Here is a 26,604-nt window from a genome sequence, read left to right as displayed (position 1 = left end):
CTTTGAAGACTTCTTGGCTCAGGGAGGGGTTAAATCCAGAGCCCGCAGAGAGTACGGGTTCAGCTCCGGCGGATCCCTCTTGCAGACCGCCGCAGCTTGGTTTCCTAATGGGCTGTCACCCAACAAGTTTCCCCATTGGTTTAGAGGCGAGGGCCCGCCTTCCCCCGTTGTCGATTGGCTGCCCATTCTCCCAGAGGATTGGGAGGCGGGGCATGGGCGCTTACAGATTGCATCAGCTGGTCCTTTCCGGGCCACGTGGCGCAAGCGCAGTGTTCTCGGAGCCTCAGCCCGTCTCTGACCGGCCTCGGTTCTCCTCTCCTCCAGACCGTCACTGTTGGGTTCCGTCTTCCTTTCGTGGTCTGTAGATGTCGGAGGAGAAGGACAGAAGCCCTTCAGGGAATATGGGAGGCGAGGAGAAGCCGGTGAGCGAACTGAGTGGGACCCGGAGGCTGCTTGGTGTCCACGGTGTCCGACCAAGCGGGAAGGAGGAAGCAGCCCCTGCCGTGTGGGGGCGGCGAGACCCGAGGGGGACGATGGAGCTCCTGGTTGAGTCAGAGCCTCTTTGGGGAACAGATCGTACATTCATAAAGTAGGGTAGGGCCTTGCAGGTCATTTCTGGGTCCATCCTCTTTTTGCAGATGAAGAAACTGAGACCCTGAGTGAGTGCCTAGCTTAGAGCCAGACATCTAATTAGAAGCCTAGAGAGAATTAGAATCTAGGACTCGGGGCTCCCAGAGTAACGTTTTTGACTCACGTTAGGCGGGAAGAGCATTTGAGAACCTCATTTAATCCTAAAACCCTGTAGGGCTAAGAGCTTCGGTTTAAGGAAGGGAAAAACCGAGTCTCCGAAATGTGTCCCACCTGACTCAAGTTTGGGTGATTTATAATAAGTGATGGAAGCTGTATGACCCCAGCTGACAAACCATAGCGAGGTTATACCCTTGCCCTACCTCCTGCTGTAGGCCTTCGATGCCATCCATTGCTTAGGAATAACTCCCAGGTCACTTTCACACCACCAGGTCAAGCTTTTTTATGGCCAACAAATGTCAGGTATTTATTCTGCCAGGCACTGCTGGGAGATGAAGCTAGGAAGGTGAAAAGGCTCCAGTGCCTGTCACTAAAAGCTTCAAAGCCTGGTGTGTGAGGCAGGAAAACAGTCATTGTGCAGTGTGATCAACCCTCTGGGATTATAGAGAGAAAGAGCCTAACTCTGTTTAGGAAGGAAGGGCTTGTTTGAGTTCAGTTTGGAAGAATGAGTCTAAGTTCACCAGGTAAGCCTGGCAGGGCAGTGCTTTCCAGGTAAAGGTAGCAAGGGCAGTGAAAAGGCACACCGAGAAGTATCTGTAAGGTTTTTTGCAAGGGATAAGCCTGAAGGGGGACCTACAGCTCTTAGAGTAGTTTTAAAGATCACTGTGGCATTGGGATGGAAGGTGTGTTGGAAAGAGGTCGGGCCACAAGCAGGAGGCCATTGCAGTAGTCCAAGTGAGAAGTGGTGATGTCTTAAGCTAAAGCAGCCTCAGCCCTAACTCTCTGATAGGATAAATCTTCCTATCTCTGATAGGAAAACTGTAAAAGTCACAGTTTTCTCATCAGTAAAATGAAGATGTCCTCTAAGTTCAGGATAGAATGGGAAAAATGCATTCTAAACTATATGAATTAAATTTAGGTGATAAATGCTGCCAATCCATAGAGTTTTCTCCATCTATATTTTTTCACTAAAAAAATTATATCTTTATTGTTTTGTAACTTGTTTACTTTTTTTGCTTAATAGTCTATAGTCAGCAACTTTCCATGTCCACAAATACTATGCTATGCCATTCTTAATATTATTATTCTTCATATTATTCTTCCCTTCCATAATAATAATAGTAACTATACAATACCTAATTTTTATTGAATGCTGACTGTGGGTCTGATACTATATTATGCATTAACTCAACTATTTCAATCCTTATAATAACTATGAACTGGGTTTTCTTATTGTCTTCATTATCAGATGAGGAAACAGGCAAAGAACACTAAGTACCTTGCTAAACCCAATATTCTGTAGCCAATGCTCATAACTCTAGTGCTGTCCTGCCTCCCATCACCTGCTGGGGTATGAGTCAGGGACAGATACTCCATCAAACTATTGGACTCCCAGGACATACCTAGCCCAGCTGTCCCAGTCTCTGGGATGGAATTTAATTAAACTACACTCTGTAGATGCTTTTCCTTCAACTCCTATATATCTCTGAGGAAAATAATTCTGTAGCTTCCCTTCAAAGTCCTTGTTCTAACTTTTAGGTTGAGATTTTAGATTGATTATATGTAAATATGCGATACATAAACTCACATATTTTTGTTCTGTTTTCGTTAGAAATAGAGAACAGTTGGGGCGCCTGGGTGGCTCAGTCAGTTGAGTGTCCGACTTCAGCTTAGGTCATGATCTCACGGTCCTTGAGTTTGAGCCCCACATCGGGCTCTGTGCTGACAGCTCAGAGCCGGGAGCCTGCTTTGGATTCTGTGTCTCCCTCCCTCTCTCTCTCTGCCCCTCCTCTGCTCAAGCCTTGCTTCTCTCGGTCTCTTTCTCTCTCTCTCTCTCTCCCAAAAATAAACAAACAAAAATTAAAAAAAAGAAATAGAGAACAGTTGCCCAACATCTTCCTAATTGTAGTAGAGATGGAATGGACTTCAGAGTTCTAGAGAAACCTGTTTTAATGTCCTGGCTCTGCTACTTATTAGCTGTATACAAATGGGCAAAATAATTTATATTCCTTGGGCCAATATTCTCATTTGTAAAAAGAGAGGTATTTAGAACATGGAAAACTTTTGTGTTAATTCTCTCCCTCTTTTCCGCGACTCCTATTTGTTTGGCAAATACCCATATGACCAAGACCAAAAACATATAATCAGCTAAGTAGAAGTGTCTCATTCTTCATTTTAAACCTGCACAGAAGATCTGTAATTAACTTTTATTCCTCTTCTTACCAGAAATACTGATTAGTTACATCATTTCTATAGTATAGCAAAGGCATACAGAGTCTTGTAACCCTGTTGGTTAGTACTTTATTGATTAGAATAGACTTAAGGTATGTTCATTATTTATCTCTTGACTATAAATTAACCTTAAAACTTTATGAAATCCAGAATCCCAGAGTGGGGGAAATTTTAGCTCAGCCTGAATTTAGAAGTCGTCGTTTTTAAATTTAGTTTATTTTTTAAATTACACAAGTAATACATTTTATAAGATTCAAAAGGATCACCAAAAATGTCCAACTGTTAAATGAACAATGGAATATTATTTGGCAGTGAAAAAAAGAATGAAGTACTGATGTGTAATGTGAATGATCTTGAAATCATGCTAAGTGAAAGAAACCAGTCACAAAAAACAACATATTGTATGCTTAGGTTTATATGAAGTGCCCAGGATAGGTAGATATATAGAGACAAAGTAGATCTCTTTGTCTACAAAAGTGGTTGCCAAGTAATGGGGAGAAGGGAAAATGGAGTGACCACTAATGAGTACAGGGTTTCCTTTTGGGGTGATGAAAATGTTTTAAAATTCATTGTAGTGATAGTTAAGTGAATACATTAAAACCATTGAATTGTATACTTTAGATAAATTGTATGCTATAGGAAAATATCTCAATAAAATTGTTAGAAAAAAATCAAAGACCACAAATGTATACAAGACTGTAATAAAGTCTCCCCTTCATATTCTCAGTTCTACCCTCAAACTTCTGAAAAGACTGCTGATGATCACTTCCCTCCTTAGAGTTGACCACTGTCAACACCTGCATGGGTGTCTTTGCTGTTACTTAATGTGTGAACCTAGAAAAAGCATCTAGCCTTTTCCAATTTAATCTTACCTGTTGAATGGGAATGATAATAATAGCAATCTCACAGGGTTGCTGAGAACTAGATGTGATTGTGGAGAAACTTAGTAAATTGCAAAACTTTGTGTAGTGCAATTTGCTTTAGGGTGTTTCTGTGTGAGCAATCACAGTGAAGTAATTCATTTCTGTGAAGATACCCTTCACAGTATCCCATAATGCATTTCAGAGTTTCCTGACATTGTGGACTGGATAATTCTTTGTTTGGGGAGGCTGACCTGTGCATTATGGGATGTTTAATAACATCCCTGGTCTCCACCCACTATATGCCAATTGCACCTCCCAGTTGTGAAAACCAAAAATGTCAGTCGACATTGCCAGGGGTCTGCTAGAGAGCAAAATTGCTTCTGGCTGACAACCACCAGTATAAACCAACTCTACATTGGTTATTTTTACACAGGACTTACTACTTTAAAACTTTCTATGCCTTCATGTACTTCTAATCAAAGTCCACATTCGTTATGGTAACCCCATAACTTTTAGTGCATGCTTCTGTCTGAGCCCTAGTTTGTCTTAACTGGCGTGATTTCCTAAAACAATGTTGTTGTTAAGTTTATTTTATTTATTTATTTATTTTGAAAGAGAACACACAGGAGCAGGTGCGTGACAGAAAGGAAGGGAGAGAGAATCCCATGTGGGGTTTAAACTCGTGAACCCTGAAATCATGACCTGAGCTGAAATCAAGAGTCAGATGCTTAACCTATTGAGCCACCCAGGTGTCCCCTAAAACAATCTGTTTTAGTCAGCCTGGTTTTCTCATTCTGTCTCTCTCTTTCTCTCATTTTTTCTTATTCTCTCTCTCTTTCTCTCTCTCTCTATATTTCCAACAATTTATTTCCTCCATTCTCAAAATACAGCCTATTGAAATCTTCTTCATCCTTTAAAGTCAGTTGTCCTAACTTATTTGACATCTAATACAGCTGTAGTGCTACAGCTGTATTCTTTCTTCCCCTGGAAATTTCTCACATGTGTGTACCTCACTTTCCCTAAAGAGATTAAGTTTGCACAATGTGGACTGGATAATTCTTTATTTGGGGAGGCTGACCTGGGCATTACGGGATATTTAATAACATCCCTCATCTTCAGGATTTGGGTCTTATGTTTGCTTTTTTCCTAGGGTTAAAATCCTATGAGTACAGTGTCTTGGTAGTACTTGTGGGATGGATGGATATATTGCATTAGACTTTTTTTTTTCTGCAAATCCTGTTACTGCATGCTTATACTAAAATTGCATGCTTTTTTTGTGGCTATATATTGAGTATATGTTCAGGCAAACCTGAAGCGAGAGTCACAGGAACAAGCAAAACAAACGAAATTTGAGGAATTGAACATTATCAAGTAACTCCTCTCTCTTTTTAAGGCTTTGTCCTAGGGCGCCTGGGTGGCTCAGTCACATCCGATTTCGGCTCAGATCATGATCTCCCAGTTTATGAGTTCGAGCCTTGCATCGGGCTCTATGCTGACAGCCTGTTTAGGATTCTGTGTCTCCCTCTCTCTCTGCACTTCCCCTGCTCACACTCTGTCTCTTTCTCTCTCTCTCTCTCAAGAATAAATAAACATTAAAAAAAAAAAAGATTTGTCCTTATTGCCAGTTGTTATTTTGTCTTTGATAGTGGTGAAATTTTTTAGTCTTTCAAAGTCAGATTTCCTGCTCTTTTTTTTAAATACATGCTAAAATAATATCCTCAAAACTTTTCTGGGTGCAGCATGGAGTGGTGTCAAACTAGATCAAAATATAAAATCTTATTTCTTATTTGCTTGTATAGATAGGTGCCGGGGAGGAACAGCGAAAGGAAGGAGGCAAGAAGAAGAACAAAGAAGGATCTGGAGATGGAGGTCGAGCAGAGGTAAATGTTTTAGAGCTCTGTTATCAAAGATTGAAAGGTGGTAGGAGCTCAGACTTATATTTTGTAAGATTCTAATGCTTTACATGAGGTTGTGAGATGGCACAAGTGTGAGATGGCACACTCAGGAAGAAAATTAGGAAAGTCTGAGAGGGGAAAAAGATTTGAAGCTATTTGTAATTGAAAAAGGAAAACAGCATTGAAGTACGATTGCAAGATAATCTGTGGGGTTAGATTACGAAAATCAGACAGAAAAAGTTGGAAAGAAGGGGCCTCATAATTACTCAGTTGTCAGAGTGGATGCCAGCAGTCTGATCATTTCATTCAGTGAGATGTTAGAGATTTGATGTTTGAGTTTACACTGAATGCAGCAGAAACCAAAGAAGCCCCAGTTCCTTGACCCTTCACATTATTTCCATGAGGACTTGTCACTAGGGTTTGGTTATAAGCCAGACAGATCTTGAGACTTCTCCATTGTCAAGAAAACGCTTACAGTTCCCCCAGCTCACACTAAAAAGAGGAGGCATTTCAAAAGTCATCCCAGAATCAACTCGGTTTCTGGGTGTTCTACTTTAGGAGGCAGTTAAACTTGTCTTCCTACTTTATGAGTTAAACTGCTGTGAACTCTGCTTCATTTTTTTGCTTTAGTCATTGCAATCATTTTATTAGAGACTCCTTAGAAAGCTACCAGAATACAGAAGCACAAAGGAACAGGCCTTTGAGAAGTATACTGTAGCACAGTAAACTGTAAACTGGCTTTAAAGAGCTGCTTTTATTAATGCTGTGTTGCTAAATTTATAGCGATTTCATTTATGTAAGGGTCAGTTTGTAGGTGATCGAGAACTTCTCAGTGTTGCTTAGAGCCCTATCTAACCATTTCTCTTACATTTTGTCCCTTATATCCCACTGTTACTGTGGAAGAAATTGTTGTGAATTTTAAAAATTTGCAAAGAAGTAGAAAAACGTGTATGTTTCCTCATTTGTTTTTCATACTTTGAATACAGTAGCACATGGTATTCTGTCACACCTTGGGAATTAGTCTGCAGATAGGAAACAAAAGGTACAATTAAAGGACTCTTCTGAATAAAGTATTTTAAGTACAAAATGTGATTATATATATTTTCAATGATCTGTCTGGAAAAAAGTTCACAGTGAGATGTCCAGGACCTTTCCTCCTCCTCTGTGCTCCCATCATTTATGTACTTGTCTTATCTCCCTTCTAAGGGCAACATGCAGGTTTTATTCTTCTCTTTGAATCCAGCAAGTATTTTCGTTGAATGGGAGCCTTTACGTTAAATCAATTTATAGTTGGTTAGTTAAGAATTGTTAAGTGGACATATAGCCTGACCAGCTGCACAGACCATTCCTAAACAAGATTGAAACAAAATGGAAAAGCCAGCTACTTTTTATTTCTAGTATTGTTTAGAGCTGTACTTGTAAGGTCATTTAGTTAGAAGAGACCTTAAGAGAATATCTTAAAAAGGAAAAAAAAATCACCTTATGCAAATAGCAAATGGTAATAATTATCCATTTAAGATATTGACAGCCCACATGTCTGTTGTTATTTATACTTTTCTATTTTTAAAAAAATTCTTACAATAAAAATTATAAGAAGACAGCATTTAGTTCATTTTTTTACTTTAATTTCCAGCAGGATAAGTGAGTGCTTGGTGATTTGGACAATCCATTTACCATATTGAATAGTAATCATAATTTTTGTATTGTCTATTTTTATTATTTCTTCCCTTTTTCTAAAAAGGAAAGCAAGTATTTACTGATCATTTATTTCCTCATTTGTTGTCTTAACAGTTGAATCCTTGGCCTGAATATATTAACACACGTCTTGAGATGTATAATAAACTAAAGGCAGAACATGATTCCATTCTGGCAGAAAAGGCAGAAAAAGATAGCAAGCCAATTAAAGTCACTCTTCCTGATGGTAAACAGGTCAAAGCAGAATCCTGGAAAACTACACCGTATCAAATTGCCTGTGGAATTAGGTATAAACTACACCTGTCTTGACCTTCTGTTGTTTGTAACTAAACTTTTTTTATCTTGTCAAGTTTTATCCTTATAATGTTTTTATGTTATTGTGTTTTTAATGTTTATATTATTTGGGATTTTTAAAAATCAAAATGATGTGGAGTTTTATGCTCAAGACTTAATTTCTGAGAGTAGACAGTGTTTCACCTGTTTTGACTTAATTATCTGTTTTGAAGTTAAAAACGAAGATAGAACATCTGACATTGAGAAGTTAAACTAATAAAAGACGTGGGGGCGCCTGGGTGGTGCAGTCGGTTAAGCGTCCGACTTCAGCCAGGTCACGATCTCGCGGTCCGTGAGTTCGAGCCCCGAGTCAGGCTCTGGGCTGATGGCTCAGAGCCTGGAGCCTGTTTCCGATTCTGTGTCTCCCTCTCTCTCTGCCCCTCCCCCGTTCATGCTCTGTCTCTCTCTGTCCCAAAAATAAATAAACGTTGAAAAAAAAAAAAAAGACGTGAAAATAATGTATAGACTATGTTTGATGTTAAAAACTTTTATTGGGTTGGGAAGAAATAACTGAGAGTTAGATATATATACTTTGTAACAGAATCAAGCTTTCTTTTTCTGATATGATGGGATCAATAGTTGGTCAATTTATACAAAATGATAAAGACAGGAAAGCATAAATTGATGCATGTGTATAATAGCAGGTATTGTACAAACCTGCTTTGTATAGCCCAAGAGCTAAGAATGGTTCATAAGCGGCTTGAAAAAAAATAAGAAAACTAAGAAGAATATGTGACAGAGACCATGTGTGGCCCAGTCTGAAATATTTATATAGCCATTTACAGAAAAAGTTTGCCAATTTCTGTCTTAAACATTTTAATTTAAAACATGTAAATGCATATTTATTCACTCTATCCTTCACCCTATATTTAAGTATGTAATTATTTCTATTTATTTTTACTGTTTCATTATATGTTGAGTTGAACCACATGCAGTCACCATGTAATTGTCAAACATGGTTGATTATCATCAATTTCATATTGTTGAACCTAAGGCCCAAAAGAACAAATACATAAAGAGGTTTGGGAACCAACCTAGCTGATTACTGGTAAGCCCACTATGCAGCTGGTGGCCTATGAGCAGTTGATCTATGAGCCATGAGTCTTTATTGTGCCATGGACACTGATTAGTACTTTTTACAAAGAAAATGGAGTGTTTCCATTAATTTGACCATTGCTTCTACCTAAACTACTTCTAGCTTATTCCAAAGGAAAGTAAGAAAGAAAATTATAATATCAAGCAGATTTCCATGTGAAATCATAAATAAGTGGGTGTACTCCTAAATACCCATTCAACCTTTCATTTTAGAGATAATTTTCAAGGGCATTTTGATTAAGATATTCCTCCATTGTTTCACACTGAGATTGTAGCCGTGTTGGTATTAAAATTCAAGCTCCTGGGGCACCTGGGTGGCTCAGTCGGTTGAGCTTCTGACTGTGCTGACAGCTCAGACCCTGGAGCCTGCTTCGGATTCTGTGTCCCTCTCACTCTGGTCTTCCCCCACTCATGCTTTCTCTCTCAAGAATAAATAAAACATTAAAAAAATTTCTTTAAAATTCAAGCTCTTATTAGTTCAGGAACCTATTCTTTACATTCTACAGTGTCGTCCTCCAGATTACATTGTAATTTGTCAAATAACCAATTAAGAAAGTATTTTTTTTTGAGAACTGCAAAAGTTTACATAAAGCGTTGATGAGCTTTAGGGCTAGAGTTAAGTCACTGATCTGCAAGTGAGGGTGTTTATGACATTTTTACAAAAGTCCAGGATAAATTCTTGCTATTGTGTGAAAAATTATAGCATGGGTAACAGTTGAAAGGTTTGGATGATCAGTTGTGAATACAAAAAAAAAAAAAAAAAAAAATGCATGCTCTATTTGCTTTAGAAGGTTTTTCTTTGAAGTTTTGTTTTAAATCTGAAAGTTTAGATTACTGTATCCCTTTGGAAAACTGAAATGATCTAATATGGTCTCTGCATATCTACATTTTCAAAGTAACTCTGCTTTAGTATCTTAAGACACCATTTTGGACCCTAAAATAAAAGCCATTTTCCCCCAAAGAATACAAAGAGTATTAGTTGCCTTTGATCAATTCTTTAATCTTCTGAAAACTATTTTACACCAATATGATAAAATATATTTCTCTCTGCCAAACCCATGTATGTCTCTGAAACTTTATATGATCTCAGAAGGAAAGAAAACATTGGATGTAATTTGTGGGAAATTCAGTGAATTTGAAAGTTGCATTAGGAATTTATGGTTATCCTTCTGTTAGTTCTTCTGAACCTTCAGCCCCTCATTTTTTTATCCTCAAAGCCTGTCCAGACTGTCTGACCTTTGCTGCTTTCCAGTCCTCAGAATTCCTGTGGCTCTTACACTTGGTGTGGTCTCATAGTGTGGTCTTAACCACTTGGTGATCCTTTATGTTGTGTACTCTGTGGTGTGTGTCTAGCTGACTTTTTAAATCCATATTATAAAAAAGTTTTATTGAATAGTCCTTTATTTTGCCTATATGCTTGTCATAAATCATACCATCTTTGGCATTACAGAATTTATTCTGAGGTTAACATTACCTCACAGAGAGAAGATCTATCATAGATATCAAGTACGAGGAAAAGCAGAGGATTACTCAGTAGCCCCTCTTTTTCTTTTTTGGAGTCTAAATAGCTTGGCTTTGTGGAAAATTCATTTGGAGAAATTAAAAGATTAGTCAAACCACTGAAAATTGTTTGTTGATCACAGTCATCGTATCTGCTTAAATAAGAGGCATTAAATGTGAAATAATAGTGTTCTGGATTTTCAGGATCCTCTAGTTACACTTGGGTACATTTTGGAAGGGTTTGTTGCTTTTTCCATTTTAATTCAGAAAGCTATGATACATAAACTATAATATAAATAATACATGTGTTATTATAGAATATATGTAATGTTTATTTTCGTGTTATTCTCAGATTAAGTGTTGTGCTACAGAAGATTCTTTTTTATATTCTTTTGTTTATATATATATACATGTGTGTATATTTTTTAAGTCAAGGCCTGGCTGACAACACCATTATTGCTAAAGTGAATCAAGTTGTTTGGGACCTAGACCGTCCTCTGGAGGAAGATTGTACCTTGGAGCTTCTCAAATTTGAGGATGAGGAAGCTCAGGCAGTAAGTTTTTATTCAGTAGTCACTGAATTTCAGGATCAAGGTTCCCGTTTCCGGTCTCTTCCTGCTCGCACTGTCAGTGGGTTTAGAGTTTATTGGTCTCATTGTCATATTTGAAATCTTCATTTTGTCTTTGATTTAGGGAGCATTGTGAAAGAGTTTGCTTTATAAATTTAAGAAGTGAACTTGAATAAATTTATCTTCATTACTAGATACTTCAGTGGGAAATATGTTCTGGGATTTTTATTAAATTTTTATTAAAAATTGGTAAAGCAAGTAAAAATTGGTTCTACTCTATCAGTCAGTACTTAAGCAAGATGTATAGATTTTACAAATAAAATTGAACATTTCCTTAAACTACTCCCCTATTGGACAATTAATTTCCATATTTTCCTCATCTTAAAATGCAGATTTGCTGAAGCACTATAAAAATCAACCTGCATTTGATGTCATGGTTTTCTTATTTCTCCTTGATGGCATACCATATAAAGGGAAATAAAATATTTTGTTTTATTATGATAGTTTACTTATGTATATGTATTAATGCTTTTCAGATGTATTCTGAATTCCTTACGTTTTTTATGAAAATCATTTTTGGGGGTGCCTGGGTGGCTTAGTCAGTTAAGTGCCTGACTTCGGCCCAGGTCATGGTCTCGCAGTTCATGGGTTCAAACCCTATATCAGGATCCATGCTGGCAGGGTAAAGCATGCTTGGGATTCTCTATCTCTCCCTCTCTCTCTGCCTTTCCCCACTTATGTTTTCTGTCTCTCTCAAAATAAATAAATAAAGTTAATTTAAAAAAATCATTTTGGTACCTTACAAATAAATCTTGAAAGTGTAGCTTTGGGTATATTCTGACTCATCTGACCACCTTAAAAGCCAAGTATAGATGACCCTTGAACATGGGTTTGAACTGCATGGGTTTACTAATATATGGATTGTTTTTCTATAAATAAATATCTGTGAGTATTTTTTGATGAAATAAATGTATTTTCCATATGATTTTCTTAATATTTTTTTCTAGCTTTATTGTAAGAAGACAGTGTATGATATATATACCATACAAAATATGTGTTAATTGACTGTTTATGTTATTAGTAAAGCTTCTGGTCGGGCTGGTCAGGCAGCTTCAGGCTGTTAGTAGTTATGTTTTTGGAGAGTCATGAATTGTACTAAGATTTTTGACTATACTGAAGGCCAACATCTCTAACCCCTGCATTGTTCAAGGGTTAGCTGTACTGCCATCTGTTTTCAGCATCCATATATTTGTCCTTGTGTTTTATAGTTGTGTTGTGGGGACAAGTTCTAGCACCTTAGTTTTTTGAAGCCAATAAAGAAAAAGAAAGTGTAATTTTTAAGTGGTGTTCCACGACTCAATGAAGGTCACAGGATAGGACGTAGGTTGTGGGATATGGGCACATTGACTCAAAAGATTCTGAGCAATTATGGTCAATAAGACAGTGACATTGTGAGTGGCAGTTGTTTTCAGGTAACAGAATCCATCCGATTTAAATTAATGATGCTAATTTGAATTTAATTAGTTTGAAAATGACTAAGCCAGATGATTCCTAAGGTACAAATGCAACTTAGTAATTAGAATCCTTTTAAATTATTTTGGCTCTGCATAGAATCATACCACTGTTTATACATTTATAAGTTTAGATTTTTTTATGTCTTGGGTTTATTTTTAGTAAATTTTAAATATCTTTTTCAAGACAGCTATATTTACAACATATATGCTCAGACTCCAACCATCCCATTTTTCTTTGTATTTTCAGGTATATTGGCACTCAAGCGCTCACATAATGGGTGAAGCCATGGAAAGAGTCTATGGTGGATGTTTATGTTATGGTCCACCAATAGAAAATGGATTCTATTATGACATGTACCTTGAAGAAGGGTGAGTTATTGAGCTGAATAAAGAAAAATAAATTCTGAATTACTAAGGGTCCATACTTTATTTTTAAAGAGTTCTCAAGAAAGAAGGAATGATACCAAGCTTATTGCTTAATAGTCAACAGGTATTTCCACTATGAAAACTTGAAGTCGTGTAGTAACTTTTGAGGTGGTAGTAATTTATGAAAGCTCTGTTATAGACAGAAGTATAGTGCTAAACTATGTTGGGAAATAAAATAAGCGGGTCATAGAAGTGGAGGGAGGGTGCAGTAGTGGGCATAGTCTCCATGATGATCAAGATAGAAGCCACTGAAAATATAAAATATAAAAATGATAATGATACCTAGTTTAAGATTCTAGTATATGGTGCAAGGGTCTATTTTTTTATATTAAAAACTCTTTATATTTTTATATTTAAAACTCTTCACTTTTTTTAAAGAAACATTCCTCCAACCTATTATGTGAGTAGAATAGAGTGGAATGAGATTAATTACGCTTCCTTTTCCTTCAGGGGTGTGTCCAGCAATGATTTCTCTTCTTTGGAGGCTTTGTGTAAGAAAATCATTAAAGAAAAGCAAGCTTTTGAAAGACTGGAAGTTAAGAAAGAAACTTTACTAGAAATGTTTAAGGTAAATTGAGATGTAATGTATGGTCTCCACTTTTATATCACTTATTATTGTTACTTTAAGTTGTCACACAGGGGTTTAGTGTACTAAGTTGAAGCCGGTTCTGTTCTTGATAAAAATGTAACAATATTTGTAAAACATGAGTATTGACATATTTATTTTCCTATAATGCTTCAGTAAGATGTATTCAAGTTATGTTTTAGCTGTAGTGTTCAGAGGTAAAAATTAAAGGGGGGTTTTTAAAAAAAATAATTTTTCCTATTTTTAGTACAACAAGTTCAAATGCCGGATATTGAATGAAAAAGTGAATACTCCAACTACCACAGTCTATAGGTGAGACTATCAAGTGTCATTAAGTGTAACTGGTGTATATGTCATTTTAAGTCTTTGTTAAAATTCCTTTCATTTTATCTCTAGGTGTGGTCCCTTGATAGATCTCTGCCGGGGTCCTCACGTCAGACACACTGGCAAAATTAAGACTTTGAAAATACACAAAGTAAGCAATGTAACCTTAAAGACTCTATATAAATGTACTTATCTACTGTAGGTATATGTTTAAACTTCTATTGGTTTCTCTTTCTACCTATTTTTCTGTTGCATGTTTAAGGGTGGGTTTTTTTTTCTCTTGCTATCTACTTTTTAGCTGAAAGTCTCCAACAGTGACTGACTCACCATTCATCAGCAGAGCATGTGGGGATGGGGGGCTTTCGGGGCTTTACAAAAATCACACAGTCATGCTTCTAGAGTTTTAAAGCTCACTGTTAATGTGTGCTTTTGTCCTTCGTTTGTTTAATAATTACTTTATTTGCACTTTTTAACCAAACTAGTCCTGACAGTTTTTACCAATTGGTAAATATTTTATGGGTGATTATTCAAATGCACTTTAAATATCATAAGAATAATTGAGTCATTTCAAGATATTTTTTGTTGGTTTTCCATTTTTGTTTAATCATATTATGGGAGATGTCCTTGCGTTTCATTCATGGAGTTGTGGTTTGAGTGGGTAATTGAGAGGGAGTTATTTTTGAGGGAATTAAACAGCCAGCTTTGTACTCAGAGCAACTGTGAGATGTTTGCTAAGTGTGCACTTTTTATACCACTTTTTTGTCATAAGGACTATTATGAATTTGACTCCTAGGCGACTATGAGAAATAACATCTAACTCAAAATAAGCGAGATATTAACAGGTTTGAGTATTGTTTCATGATTTATCTTTGCTTTCAGAATTCCTCCACATACTGGGAAGGCAAAGCAGATATGGAGACTCTCCAGAGAATCTATGGCATTTCATTCCCGGATCCTAAAATGTTGAAAGAATGGGAGAAGTTCCAAGAGGAAGCTAAAAACCGAGATCATAGGAAAATTGGAAGGGTATGTTAAAAAAGAATAATGTTGCTAGACTGAATTTTCTTTATTTTCATTTGAAACTTCGCTGTATTAAGAATTTCCTTTGGAAAAGATGTTGTGGTTATTTTCAGTAGTTTTTATACTGTGTCCTATATAATCCATAAATTACTTCCTGATTATCTTACTGTTATCTTACTTATCGTTTACTATCCACATTATCTTTCTAGGGTGTGCTCGGTACTACACAAATACTCATTTTAAATACTCCTTTTATTGAGAACAAATGCTGACGACCTACAGTTTTCTGTAAAAGGCAGTACAGCAATGTTTTATTTATTTATTTTTTTTTAATGTTAATTTATTTTGGGGACAGAGAGAGACAGAGCATGAATGGGGGAGGGGCAGAGAGAGAGGGAGACACAGAATCGGAAGCAGGCTCCAGGCTCTGAGCCATCAGCCCAGAGCCTGACGCGGGGCTCGAACTCACGGACCGCGAGATCGTGACCTGAGCTGAAGTCGGACACTTAACCGACTGAGCCACCCAGGCGCCCCCAGCAATGTTTTATACAGCTGGGAGATGGAAAGTTTCCTGGTCTCACTGACTTACTTTAAAGATGTGGAAACTGATTTCCCCTAAAGTGAATCTTCTTGTTGCCCAAGGTGACATAGCAAGTCACTGGTGGGTACCACAGTGTCATTTCCTTTATTATTCCTCGACCCGACTGTTCTCTGGACTGGAAGTTATATTTGATTAAAATATTCCTTTCTAAAATTGTGTTCACTCTGTGCCATCCACTACTCTGCTCCCTTGAGGGCCTGAAAAAAAATTCCAGTGGTAAGGAAGCACCAACAGTTGGGGGGCTGGGGGTGGCCTCTCCAAGGATCCTGGGCATTTTCGGGGGGAGAGGCAAGAAGGTAGGAGGGTTTGCTTCTTTCACCAAACCCAGGGACAGCCACCTTTGTCTACATCTCCTCTTTCATTATCACTGTCCTCTTTCTAGTCTTCTTGCCACTCCTACTTTAAAAAAGAAAAAGAAACAATAGTCACATCTTGAAGCTTTGAGGAATTAAAACTATGAGAACTCCCACTGGATAATAAAGAGAACTAAGACCCCTGCTCCATGTCATTCTTAGGTAAACTTGACTGGATTTAGGAATAGAACATGCAGAGAATGTACTTGTGCTAAGTTGTAAATCAGCGGCAATTCTATCCTCCTGAGTATACCAGAAATGTTGACATGTTTTCTTTGATTCGGGAATGGCACACATTAAAATGCCAGATACCACGGTTGTAATCTGAACTCAGGAGCCCAGAAGTTTATGTTGATGTTACATGCGTGTATAAACATCCTTTTGCTTTTCTTTTACTCAGGACCAAGAACTGTATTTCTTTCATGAACTCAGCCCTGGAAGTTGCTTTTTCCTGCCGAAAGGAGCATACATTTATAATACACTTATTGAATTCATCAGGGTAAACCATATTCATTATTTTCTTCTGTAAATTTAGGATATAAGTTGATTTAATTAAATAAGGTCTGCTAAAAAGAAAGATAATCTTGTATTTGAGAAGAAATATTTAAAAGAATAAAATTGCAAGTCCGAGTTTTCACGAAATGTTTTAAAACGTTCCTTTTTCCTCGTATGTGATTTTGTCCATGTACATTGGTATGTACACAACAGAGAGGCTGGTGAGCTTGAGGTGGGACCTGAAGCCCTTTACCTGGGAGCTCGATATGCTCTTTGACCATTTGTTTGTGTTTTCCTCCAAAAAACAAGTTAATCTTTACACTGCTTTTTTATTCTTTATAAAATAAGAAGTCTTTTCAAGCATAGGTTTATAGAGAATAATACCACCAACAGATGTTGCATACTCACCACCTAATTTACCACATATGTACATTGGTACATATTTGCTTCAGATTGTTTTATTACAGTAAACTAATACAGAGTAAAGCAAAAAGCTCCCTTTTGGGACCCTTTCTGATCCGTTTCCCTCCTTGCATAGAAGAGATCAGTATTTGAAGTTAGCATGGATCCCTGTTATTTAATACGTGCCCCATATACATGTACCCTAAATTCTGTGTCTGTCTGTAGTTCAAATTGACATATGCAAAGTCTCATTGTGTCTCGGTCGGCATTAGGATTTTTTAAATCCAGTTTAGTTTCACTTGTTACTTACTATTCTCTATACCTGTCACACTGTGCCCATTCCTTTCTTGGTGGGCACTGATGTAAGTTCTAATTTTCTCGTATTACAAATCATTGTTTTGATAGGCCTCCTTATGAACGTGTGCAGGAGTTTCTTCTTCGGTATATACCTCAAAGTGGAATTTCTAGATTACAGCATGTGTGCATCTTGAACTTCACTAGATAGTATAAAATTGCTCTTTATATTTTACTCCCACCAGAAGTATAAACTTCTGTTTTCTTCATGTGTATTGCATTTGTTTTCTAACAGAGTGAGTATCGGAAACGAGGATTTCAGGAAGTGGTCACCCCAAACATCTACAACAGCCGACTCTGGGTGACCTCGGGCCACTGGCAGCACTATAGTGAGAACATGTTCTCCTTTGAGGTGGAGAAGGAGCTGTTTGCTCTGAAACCCATGAACTGCCCAGGACACTGGTATTGAGCAGCTTTGACTTTCTAGCAAAGATTTTCCCATGATACAATGTGTCTTGGATTGCTCTCCCTCCTTCAAAGGAATTTTCGTTTAAAGCAAATTATGGAATCAGAAGAATATTTAAATACAACCATTCTGTGATATTATAATATTCTCCATGCCCAGTTAGATGCTCAGATATGTAGACATTCAAGAACGGCACTGGGGTAATAGCAGTGAACAGGCAGAATATAAAAGAGAGATTGAATGTAGACATAGCAGATTCTCTAGATTTTTTTTTCTTTCTTAAACATGTTCTGTTAAAATCTACTGCTAACGAACTGAGAAATCTTCCTTGCTTTGCAACTGTTTTCACTTTCTAGCCTTGAAAGTTGGGTAGAGTGATCAGGGGAAGAGTAGGTAGCTCGGTGCCTACAGGTCCTGGCAGCAAGGCCTCAAGGGTGAGGGGAGAGTGGAATCTCCATAAGGGAACTGGGTTGTAAGTCAGGGAGCCGACTGGGTTTCTTCTTAGTTCTCCCAGATTCTCTAACGTTGCTGAAGTACCTTTAGACTGAAGCAGTTTTGGGAGTGACAGGAAAGCACAGTCTTTAGTTTCCAGTATGTTAAATGATTTGTATGGAGCTAAGATTTTTTTTTTTTTTTTTAATGATCATTAAAGGCAGTCCTCAAATGAATGGAAATATTGAGTACAAGGATTTGACTCCAGACTCTTGGGAATAAATTTTTATTCTCTCTCTTGGTTGTGGATGGTCATACTATAATTTATTTGCTGTTTTATCGATGCTTACATTGTGGTATGAAGTCCAGAATTTAAGAAATGTTGCCTGTTTGGACAGCCTTTCATATTTTAGAAAAGCAGTTTTATTCTTGTGAAAGTAAATATTAGTGGGTTTTAATTTTCTGTTCTCTTTAGCCTCATGTTTGATCATCGGCCAAGATCCTGGCGAGAGTTGCCTCTCCGGGTAGCCGATTTTGGGGTACTTCATAGGAATGAGTTGTCAGGAGCACTCACGGGACTCACGAGGGTACGAAGATTCCAACAGGATGATGCCCACATATTCTGTGCCATAGAGCAGGTATTCTGAGACTCTGGGATGAAATATTCTGAAAGAATTGTGAAGAAAGTCAAGGAAAAATTACCAATGTCCATTTTGTTTTTGTTTCTTTTAAGATTGAGGATGAAATAAAAGGTTGTTTGGATTTTCTACGTACAGTATATAGCATATTTGGATTCTCTTTTAAACTGAACCTGTCTACTCGCCCAGAAAAGTTCCTTGGAGATATTGAAGTATGGAATCAAGCTGAGAAAGTAAGTGTGTTTTTCAGCATGCTTGAATGCTATTTGACTGAAATGAACTTGTTCCAAGAAACCCAGGCCTCTTTAAATGGATAAAAAGCAAAAGAGAAAATTGAAATGGTTCATAGGTTGAGTAAACTAGGTTTTTTTAATGTATGATTTTATATTAGAAATGGTTGAATATTTTTTTCAGTCATTGAGCTATAACTTGTAAAAGGAAATGGGAGGAAGTTAGTCAAAAGATAAAAACTTCCAGTTATAAGATAAACTGGTACTAGGAATATAACATACATTGTGATGACTGTAGCTACTAACACTGTTGTATGATATACAGGAAGGTTGTTAAGAGAGTAAATCCTAGAGTTCTCATCACAAGGAGAACATTTTTTTCTTTTCTCTTTTTATTGTATCTGTATGAGATGATGGATGTTCACTAAATCGAATATGGTAATCATTTTACAGCCTATGTAAATCAAACCATTGTGCTATGCTTCTGAAACTTATACAGTGATGTATGTCAGTATTTCTCAGAAAAGAGGAAATTTGTGTATTTTAGGTGGACCAAATTCTAACGCAGAGAATAGGAGGGATTCATGAAAGTAATTACAGTATTTTTAGTCTCAAATTAGGCTGGAAGAAGGGAAGTTGCGGATGAACAAAAATAAAAATGATTTTGCTTTGTCCTTAGCAACTTGAAAACAGTCTGAATGAATTTGGTGAAAAGTGGGAGTTAAATCCTGGAGATGGAGCTTTTTATGGTCCAAAGGTCAGTATGAAAGTCTATTTGAGTAATGTGATGTTTATTTTGGAGTGAAGAAGAGATTACTTTAAAATAAGTTACGAAAGAAAGAAAGGAGGGATGGAAAAACAAAGAAAAAGAAAAGAAAAAGAGAGAAAGCCAGCCAGCCTTGTTACAACTACTGTTCAGCTTTAATGTAGACAGCATCTTAAAATAACCCAGTCTCTACTTCTTAGATTGATATACAGATTAAAGATGCAATTGGTCGGTACCACCAGTGTGCAACAATCCAGTTGGATTTTCAGTTGCCCATCAGATTTAATCTCACATTTGTAAGGTGAGTTTCTGGTGTCTGCTCTGAATATTCATTTTTAGGGGACTATAAAGGAATATATATATATATAAAGTAAAACATTTTTTTTTCTACCTAGCCATGATGGTGATGATAAGAAAAGGCCGGTGATTGTCCATAGAGCCATCTTGGGGTCAGTGGAAAGAATGATTGCTATTCTCACTGAAAACTATGGCGGCAAATGGTAATTTTTGTCCTTGTTTTTGTTTGGAGAATGTAAATTGACTAAGAAATGTCTACTGTCCAGTTTAGTTGCACAGTGGAAGAGAAGAATGATTCTGATTGGTGACTTCTAATTGATGACAGGTGTACAATAAGGAATCACAACCTAAGCCCAAATTTTTAGCTTTAAGAAATATATTTTTTAATTTTGTTAATGTTTATTTATTTTTGAGAGAGAGAGAAAGACAGCATGAGCAGGGAAGGGGCAGACAGAGAGAGAGAGGGAGTCACAGAATCCAAAGCAGACTGCAGGCTCTGAGCTGTCAGCAGAGAGCCTGACACAGGGCTTGAACTGACAAACCATGAGAACATGACCTGAGCTGAAGTCAGACGCTTAACCGACTGAGCCACCCAGACCCCCCCTTTAAGAATAATAATCATCATTATTTTTATTTCACAACTTGATTTGTTTGAATGTTATATAATACTTTCTAATTAGGAGTTATACACTGAGAAGCACATTTGTTGTTTTGATTGCTTTTCTTTCTTTTTTTTTTTTTCCAATATATGAAATTTATTGTCAAATTGGTTTCCATTTGATTGCTTTTCAAGTAACTTTGGGGATTAATATGGTTTTGATGTTTTTGTCTGAGTGAACAAGAGTAGGCTTTGGGCTTACGCTGTGTGCTGATGATAATAAGCATGTATTTTGACGTCCTTGAGAAGCCAGTTGTTTTTTAATTGGAAGTACCGACTCCAAACTGATCAACACTTTTTGTCTTGTTTCTGTGAGGTTATGCTTTTGCTGGCAAGATCTGAGCGCATGCCTTCCATTTTGTTTTTAAGCAATTTTCTCTGTTGGCCTGCAGTTTGTGAAGGCAGTTGAAAGCGGCACAAGGTTGTCAAGCCCCTGTTCTGTAGAGTCTGCTATATTAATTGTACTGATGCAAAACTTTTGTAAAATGTAAACCCTACGTACATACAATATGTTTGTCCCTGCTCTCGATGCGCTTTGCAATCTGTGTAGCAAATCAAACTTTAGTTATGGATTTTCCTGATTTAAGGTTACTTTTCTGCTCCTGAATCTCTTCCCTTTAGTCTTTATTGGATATTATGGGGGAAGGGGTAGGGGTAGTTTTTTTTAAGTGGCCCTTACATAATTCAGGAAAAGATCTTGAAAAATAGACTAAGAGATATGCCATCCTTGTTTATGAAAGGGCCCCAATCCACATTAAATATTTTTAATTTCTTCTAAAGGCCCTTCTGGCTGTCTCCTCGCCAAGTAATGGTAGTTCCAGTGGGACCGACATGTGATGAATATGCCCAAAAGGTAATCCTTAAATATGACTTTCCTTTAATTTCCTGTCATTCAGCTATATATCCTTGGTAAACCAACCTGCTTGTGGTATAGAGATATGTTACTATTTTCAATCTGTGATAAACCTGAATAGATTATATTACCTCTTTAATACTTTCCTACATGGTTTCATGATCAGAAGATGTAATTTGAATAGTGTCTATATATTCTTGTTTATTTTAGTGTTTAGAATTAGGAAATAGTAAATGCCTCAGGATGATGTGTAAATTCAAATGCATAATGTATTTTAAGCTGCTCTTTGACTCAGAGAGTAATTTTGCTTCACTTTTTTTTTTTGTTAAAGTTTATTTATGTTGAGAGAGAGCATGCATGCATGCGTGCAAGTGGGAGACGGGCAGAGAGAAGGGGAGAGGGAGAATCCCAAGGAGATTCTGCACTGACAGTGCAGAGCCCGATGTGGAGCTCGAACTCAGTAACCCTGAGATCATGACTTCAGCTGAAATCAAGAGTCAGATGCTTAACCAGCTGAGCCACCCAGGTGCCCTGGTTTTTAATGCACATTTCTTCAATTATTTATATATATATTTTTAGGTTAATGGCATGCCCGACCAATGTTTTGCCCTACCCACCAAAAAAACTACCTTACTAACAGATATGTAAATATCCATTCATATTTCATACCTTAAAAACAATTTGTTCTGTTATAGGGACAATTTTATACTAAGGAATTTCAAATCAGTAAAAGTTGTGTTATAAATAAGCATTGTTTCATAATTGCAAGCTAAAAGTAGTAAATTGGCTAGTTAATACAGACAGATCTGAATATCAGCAAACAATATTGTAATATCAAAGCCATCATGTTTCCAGATCATCAGAATAAATTGCACTCAGGTCTTAACTGCCTTTAAAAAAATAAATGAACATTAGGCCAGCTAAAAAGCAAACCATTCAGACATACTATATTTCTATTACTGCACATAGTAGTTTTAATTACAAGTGATGAAAATCAGTTATGTTCCATGGTTAGTTGGTTGTACTTTATCTTATTTGTATTGTGAAAGCTCACATGGTAGGAGAAAGGTCTGTAATTAAATAACTCATTTCTCAACTGGAGACAAGACTAACTTACTCTGTTCGATCAGTGGTGGTGGGAAGCACTTAGAATTATACCGGGGTGGGGTTTTTGGTTATATAGAGTTGACAGGGGTTGGGAAGCACTACTACTGATACTTAATGACTGGAGACCAGAGGTGCTAAACAGTCTGAGATTACCAGGCCACCTCCCCAGTTATAGAATAGCCCAACTCACGTACACGCAAGGGCCCATGTTAAGAAACTAAAACACCGGTGCTTTGGGGTACCTGGGTGGGTCAGTTGGTTGAGCATCCGATTCTTGATCTCAGCTCAAGTCTTAATCCTAGGGTCATGAGTTCAAACCCTACAAAAAAACTGAAACACTGGTGCTTTATTCTTTAAAACATGTTACAGTCAAAAGTGTAGTCTTCTTCTGACACTCTAATAAACTGTGTAAGAACCCTTCAGAAATTTGCTTACTTATGCAATCCCAGCAGATTCATTGATTAATGATCACTTACACATAACAGCCTATTAGTGAAATATAAATGGTTTATTCAGATCTTTTTGTCATATTAGTGGTAATGGGTAGTCAGGTAGATGGGAATTTTAATCTAGTTTAATTTAACTTAAAATTAATAAAATGTAATGTTGCTTTTTTGGAAAGGAAAAATACTGAAAACATTATTTAATATGCAAAAACTTAGGACAGTAAAGTGGAACTAGTATTTTTGAGGGAGATAAAAAGGCATAGAATGATAATCTGTAATGTAGCTTGCTAGATTCCTGGAAGTTTACTTCAAGAAATCCCAATTTGATCTTTGCCTCTGACTTCATTATTTAATAAACTTTCTTTTAATCAAAAAGGAAATCACTGTTTAGAAAAAAAATTACTTTTTAATATTTCTCAAACTTGATATTATATTTAAATTATTCTTACAGAGTTCTGTTTACTTAGGTCATATACATAGAGATGTTAAACAAATAATTAGTGTTAAAAGAATTTTATGTAATGGTTTGTATTCCATTCTCTAATAACATAAAAGAAGTTTATTAAGATGCTTTTAGCCTATTGTTTGTGCGTATCAACATTTTATTTTAAAATGTTGCATACACAGATGGCAGCAGTGGCTGGATTCCTGTTACCAACTTGCTGCCTTTTTGAGGGATCAGAAATATTACATTCTCTATTAGACTGGACATCCATCATTGTATATTAATATGGAGACTGATTAATAATTTGTTTCCTGACAACTATTTAGGAAACTTAAGATATGTTTGCAAAAGGATTTGTTTTCTTTTGTAATGCGTTTTAACAGAGCTGATTAAATTTAGCTGATTGCCTGAATTCTGATTTTTAAGGATTTTCTAAAACATTTACCTCTCAAGAGCAAAATACGACATTTTAATTTTTAAAAATGCAGTCTCGGGGCGCCTGGGTGGCTCAGTCGGTTGAGCGTCCAACTTCAGCTCAGGTCATGATCTCGCTGTCCGTGGGTTTGAGCCCCGCGTCGGGCTCTGTGCTGACAGCTCAGAGCCTGGAGCCTGTTTCGGATTCTGTGTCTCCCTCTCTCTCTGACCCTCCCCTGTTCATGCTCGCTCTCTCTCTCTCTCGCTCTCTCTCTTTCTCTCTCTCTCTGTCTCAAAAATAAATAAAATGTTAAAAAAATTTTAAGAAAAAATGCAGTCTCAAGTCACAAATTAGCAATATGTGCTTCAGTATATCTATTAGCATTCTTTTTTAATATCTGTATGATTATCCAAATCATGTTAAACCATTTAAGATCAAAATACAGTTCTTACTTTAGATCTAAAGAATTCTGTATCTTTTTAAATAGGTACGGCAACAGTTCCATGATGCTAAATTCATGGTGGACATTGATCTGGATCCGGGCTGTACGTTAAATAAGAAGATCAGAAATGCACAGTTGGCACAATATAACTTCATCCTAGGTAAGAAAGGGACTTACCAAAGAAAATCTGCCAAACTATAGGAGAACACTGAAATCTTGAGACTCAGCCTTAAGAGAATTGTGGTCATCAGTTTAGTTCCCTCCAATCTAGACTCTTAAACTATTAAGTTTGCTCAGTTATTATAACAAAGGGAAATTTGGGTGTGAAAAGGAATAATCTTTAAAGGTTTGTTTAAAAGTCTTCTTTTTTCTCCTATTCCTTCATATAGTAAGTTTTTTTGTTAAGTTGGCTGGTTTAAGTGAATATAGTGGTTTGAAGCATTGTAAAGTGATATATTTTTTTAAATGAAAAGATTTTTAAATTGGTCGTCTAACTGTACATGGTCACCTGAACGTTTTATTTTATTTATTAGTCTATTTAAATAGACTTTATTTTTTAGAGCACTTTAACAGCTGTCCCATATACCTCTTGCCCAAAGCGGACACAGCCTCCCCCACTACCAGCATCCTGCACCAGACTGGTATCTTTTTTACAAAGGCCACAGTTTACATCAGTGTTCACTGTTGGTTTTGTACATTCTGTGGGTTTGGACAAATATATAATGACATGTAGCTACCATTGTGGTATCATAGTGAATTGTTTCACTGCCCCGCAAATCCTCTGTGCTCTACATACAAAACACTCTCTCTCTCTCCTAACCATAGGCAACCTCTGATTTTTTTTTTTTTTTTACACCTTTTCCATAGTTTTGCCTTTTCCAGAATCTCATATGGTTGGAATCATACTATACATAGTCATTTTAGATTGGCTTCTTTCAGAAAGTAATATGCATTTAAGTAAGTATGCATTCCTTGCTTTAAAGCAAGTAATATGCATTTAGATTCGCTTCTTTCAGCAAGTAATATGCATTAAGTAATATGTATTGTGTATCTTTTCATGACTTGATAGCTCATTTGAACATTTTAATGAGTCAAAAGCTACATGGGGGCTTTTAGGTCATAGGATCATTTCTGTTCGAATGTTCAATAAAAACTCTTCCATCTGACAAAGCTTTGTGTCTTTTGTTTTAGTTATTGGTGAAAAAGAGAAAGCCAGTGGCACTGTTAATATCCGCACAAGAGATAATAAGGTACATGGAGAGCGTACAATTTCCGAGACCATCGAGTGGCTGCAGCAGCTCAAGCAGTCGCGCAGCAAGCAGGCAGAAGAAGAATTCTAATGAAGAGCTTTTCCCGGATTGTCTAGCGGGACAGATGAACAGAGTTTCTGTAACATTAATTTTACACTCTAGAAAACATCGATTCATACTGAATTTGGAATAGTTTAGCAGAGTCTGCATAGGTGACTGCAGGGTCAACCTATTTTGTGACCCTGACAGGTGTTAGACGATGGGTATTTGGAGGAGGTAATTAAAGGAGACAATGTCAAAATGATTTTATTTGTTAAATGAACACTGGAGTACTGGAAATAAAACACGAGGAATGCTTTAATGTAATGTGGGAGGATGTTTTTATAAATTTAATGCACTCGAAAAATAAAAATTTTCAAATTTGGTTAAAAGAAAGACTAGAAATGGATTATGTTGTAAAAATAAAAACTTTAATTCACCTAAGTTTCAACACTTGTCCTTCGCATATGTATATGCTTACCTGGAACAAATTGTGTGATTCAGTATTTATCTTTAATGTTTTCTAATATGGTATCAGTTGGGAGTGTCCACTGTTCATAAACCAGGCGATGGGCTAGGTTCCTGCTTCTCGGGCAGAGGATGGCATCTTTTGGAATGTCACTTCTTTTTGGATGGAAACAATTAAAACCAACCCTGGCTCTAATATAAGTAGATTTGCACAAAATTTTAAGATGAAGATGAGTCTTTAAAGGAAGACATGTGGCCGGCAGGCTGCTCAGGGCCATAGCATCCCTGGTTATGCAAATCCCCTATCCTCTCATAAAGGATAATTTTTTAATTTGCTACCAGTGAATGGTGATTGGGAGAGACCCAGAAAATAAGATATTCCTTATGTGGGTATACAGTATATTAATTCCTCTTAATACAGTCATCTTAAAAAGGCAACAGCCTGTTCGTTCTCTAATAACCCCAACAGCTTGTGTAATAGAGTCACTTTGAAACAAAACCACTTTGCATGGATCATATCCTCACTTTAATAAAGGAGATAAGACCTTTAATCATAGGGATTTTTTTTGGAAATTTTATAATTAAGGCTTCTGTATAAATGTCTTAAGACTTCGCCTTTGACAGGCTTTTAATGAGCTTTTGTATGTGTCTTGAGAAAAACTAATTATATATTTGAACCAGAACTCTGCATTCCTAAGTCATGACACC

The 26,604-nt window shown here is 36.8% G+C and overlaps 1 protein-coding gene across 1 annotated transcript; it reads left to right on the top strand.

Moving 5' to 3' along the window:
- The first annotated feature begins 255 nt into the window (after positions 1-255).
- Positions 256-25,795, top strand: TARS1 (threonyl-tRNA synthetase 1). Its single transcript, XM_030331708.1, has 19 exons — positions 256-422; positions 5,642-5,722; positions 7,529-7,719; positions 10,791-10,914; positions 12,691-12,812; positions 13,320-13,437; positions 13,703-13,767; positions 13,852-13,930; positions 14,659-14,805; positions 16,154-16,252; positions 17,240-17,406; positions 18,318-18,480; positions 18,576-18,713; positions 19,390-19,467; positions 19,677-19,777; positions 19,872-19,976; positions 21,212-21,284; positions 24,185-24,299; positions 25,331-25,795. The coding sequence occupies exons 1-19, from the start codon at positions 366-368 to the stop codon at positions 25,477-25,479; spliced, it is 2,172 nt and encodes a 723-aa protein (XP_030187568.1). The 5' UTR covers positions 256-365; the 3' UTR covers positions 25,480-25,795.
- Positions 25,796-26,604: the final 809 nt, after the last annotated feature.

Source organism: Lynx canadensis, chromosome A1 (assembly GCF_007474595.2).
Source record: "Lynx canadensis isolate LIC74 chromosome A1, mLynCan4.pri.v2, whole genome shotgun sequence".
Classification (NCBI taxonomy): Eukaryota; Metazoa; Chordata; class Mammalia; order Carnivora; family Felidae; genus Lynx; species Lynx canadensis.
Note: the sequence above shows the minus strand (reverse complement) of the source record. Positions and strands in the feature narration are given on the sequence as shown.